The sequence below is a fragment of the Poecilia formosa genome, unplaced genomic scaffold (assembly GCF_000485575.1).
Source record: "Poecilia formosa unplaced genomic scaffold, Poecilia_formosa-5.1.2 Scaffold292, whole genome shotgun sequence".
NCBI lineage: Eukaryota > Metazoa > Chordata > Actinopteri > Cyprinodontiformes > Poeciliidae > Poecilia > Poecilia formosa.
This window is the reverse complement of record NW_006800231.1, coordinates 67,657-70,241: the sequence shown is the minus strand read 5'-3', so window position 1 is coordinate 70,241 and position 2,585 is coordinate 67,657. Positions and strand designations below refer to the sequence as shown.

At 35.4% G+C, this 2,585-nt stretch overlaps 1 protein-coding gene across 1 annotated transcript in view; it reads right to left on the bottom strand.

Moving 5' to 3' along the window:
• LOC103151780 (chloride anion exchanger) overlaps positions 1 to 2,005 on the bottom strand; it is a 16,431-nt gene extending 14,426 nt beyond the window's left edge. Inside the window, exon 1 of the mRNA XM_007572003.2 lies at positions 1,731 to 2,005. Within this exon, the coding sequence (XP_007572065.1) occupies positions 1,731 to 1,861 (131 nt within the window). The 5' untranslated portion in view covers positions 1,862 to 2,005. The remainder of the gene's footprint in view (positions 1 to 1,730) is intronic.
• Between the last annotated feature and the right edge of the window lie 580 nt (positions 2,006 to 2,585).

Sequence of the window (2,585 nt, the reverse complement as noted above, 5' to 3'; positions counted from 1 at the left end):
TTCTGTGTCATTTTAGTTGATTAAATGTAGACTATAGATGATGAAATTCACAGTAAAATTTTTAGACTAAAATGCGAAATCTTCCCCAGAATAACGGGACTTTACCTCGTATCATCGGTCACTTTTACTGTTATAAAAAATTAGATTTAAATTCCTGCTGAAATGTTCATCTTTTTAAATAATCATTTTTGTTAGTCATGCTGCAAGACATTTTCTTTAGGTTTTAATCCTGTAGGTCCCAAAAAAAAGACAAAAATATATATTTTTGCTATCAAAATTCACTCTCATTTTAGCAATAAAACTTCTTAGGCTAGAATAAATTTTTAATTTCATGTGTAAATCATTTGAAAAATTGCCAAAGAACTTTATATTATTATTTTTAGTTGTTTTTTTTTAATATATAGAATAGAATAGAATAGAATAGAATTCAACTTTATTGTCATTGCACCGTCACAAGTACAAGCAACGAAATGTAGTTTACATCTATCCAAAAGTGCTATACAGGGTATAAATATTCCCGTTTTATATGTAGTGGTTTATTATTCCACATACCTCATGCACTCCTGTTGTAAGCTTTCTTGCTCTGTTGCTCTCGTTCCAGCACCCAGGGATCAACTGGGACCTCAGATGCTTCTGCTATCAATAAATGCTGCTTATCACGACTGTAATTATTAACAGCAATTATGATGGCACGGGGTGTCGGGTGGTTAAACTAACATTAAAACTGTCAGAAAGGCTGAGTTAACATTATTTAGCAGCGGAGTCGTTTTCTTGACGTTTTCGGCTATAGACATAATGGGGAGAGTGGCTGTGCTGGACCGGTGATTTGATCTATGCGATCAAAGCTGAGCCAAAATGTTTTTGTATCTATAAATAATAATGATAATAACCAATGACATATTGGCTGCCTCTTTTTTTCTTCATTAGTACATCATGTTGGTGACTGAAGTGACTTCAATACATTGCTTCCGACAGGTTGGCAGAAGAAATGCTGTCCAGAATGTTTCTATAAGCTGACTAATTTCTATAATGCCTAATGTCTGAGTTGTGTTCATGATAATAATTTTTGACATTTTTATGCTTTATGTTGTAGGTGGTGAAAAATGCTCTCCAGGGTAAACCGGGTGGACAAAATATTTTGAATGATTGTGATGGTGACACACACAGAGGTGGGTCTGGTTAGTTTTGCTCACACTTCTCTTTAAAAAATGTTTATGTATTGTCCTAATGTGTCTACTATTTATACTGTTGTTCCTCCAGGCTGGGAAAACCAGGCATTCTTCTGTTGGTTCATGTGCTTAGTCCTACATCCAAAGGCCACAAGAAGACTCCAAAACAGCTCATGTCAAACTGTGGAACATGTTTTCAGATATGTGCAGGTATGTGGTTATTCTAATGATCCTACTTCTTTGTAGAAGCACTTCCTCATTGGCTTTGTTTGCTATCTGAATGTAGCTGTGCTGCTAAATATATTTAATAATTTTTATTATTCGTCTTCTTATCATTATGTCAAAGATGCAAGCCAGTGTTGAAGCCTTCCTCATTGCCGTGGAACCAGGACAGCCCTTCNTTTACTAAATTTGAGATTTTTAAAAACGTGACAGTTTGTGAACTCCTGAAGTGGAAATTCATACATCAGTATCCAGCTGTGCCTTTGTTGACTGTCTACATTTGATAATAATAAAAAAAAAAAAAGTTTCTTTAAGACCAAAGGTGTGTGTATTCCGTACCTGAAGTACTGCTTGACATGGTCCAGGGCTGTCTTGTGATGCCTGTAGACCTTCTTGTGCTCCTCGTTGAATGAATCCTCAGAGTACAGCGGCCTGGCCACCACATACTGCCTGGCTCCTGCTCGCATCATGTTGCCTTTGCTGTTTGGAGGACTGCTGCTGCCTGCTATGTGACTCTAAGGCCTAATAATCACATTATGTCAGGAGGAGAAAACATGTGTTACCTTTGAACGTCACTTTTCAAAGATTAATAACAGTGAGCAGCAGAAGCTCCAGATCCTCAGATTCAGACAGAACATGAAAACCAGGCGAAGTGATTTGACAGCCTCTGTTTTAGCTCCCAATCAGAGACGAGCGCCTAGAATTGTAACTAATGCTCACTTTTTGCAGCAACTTTGTATTTAGTCTATCAGCTTTTTTTTTTTTTTTTTGGGACAGAACCATATAGTTCTTGTTACAAATGGGTCATTTGGGGTCATTTTAGTTTCTGTCATGTTAGTTTCTGTGTCATTTTAGTTGATTAAATGTGGACTATAGATAATGAAATTCACAGTAAAATTTTTAGACTAAAATGCGAAATCTTCCCCAGAATAACGGGACTTTACCTCGTATCATCGGTCACTTTTACTGTTATAAAAAATTAGATTTAAATTCCTGCTGAAATGTTCATCTTTTTAAATAATCATTTTTGTTAGTCATGCTGCAAGACATTTTCTTTAGGTTTTAATCCTGTAGGTCCCAAAAAAAAGACAAAAATATATATTTTTGCTATCAAAATTCACTCTCATTTTAGCAATAAAACTTCTTAGGCTAGAATAAATTTTTAATTTCATGTGTAAATCATTTGAAAAATTG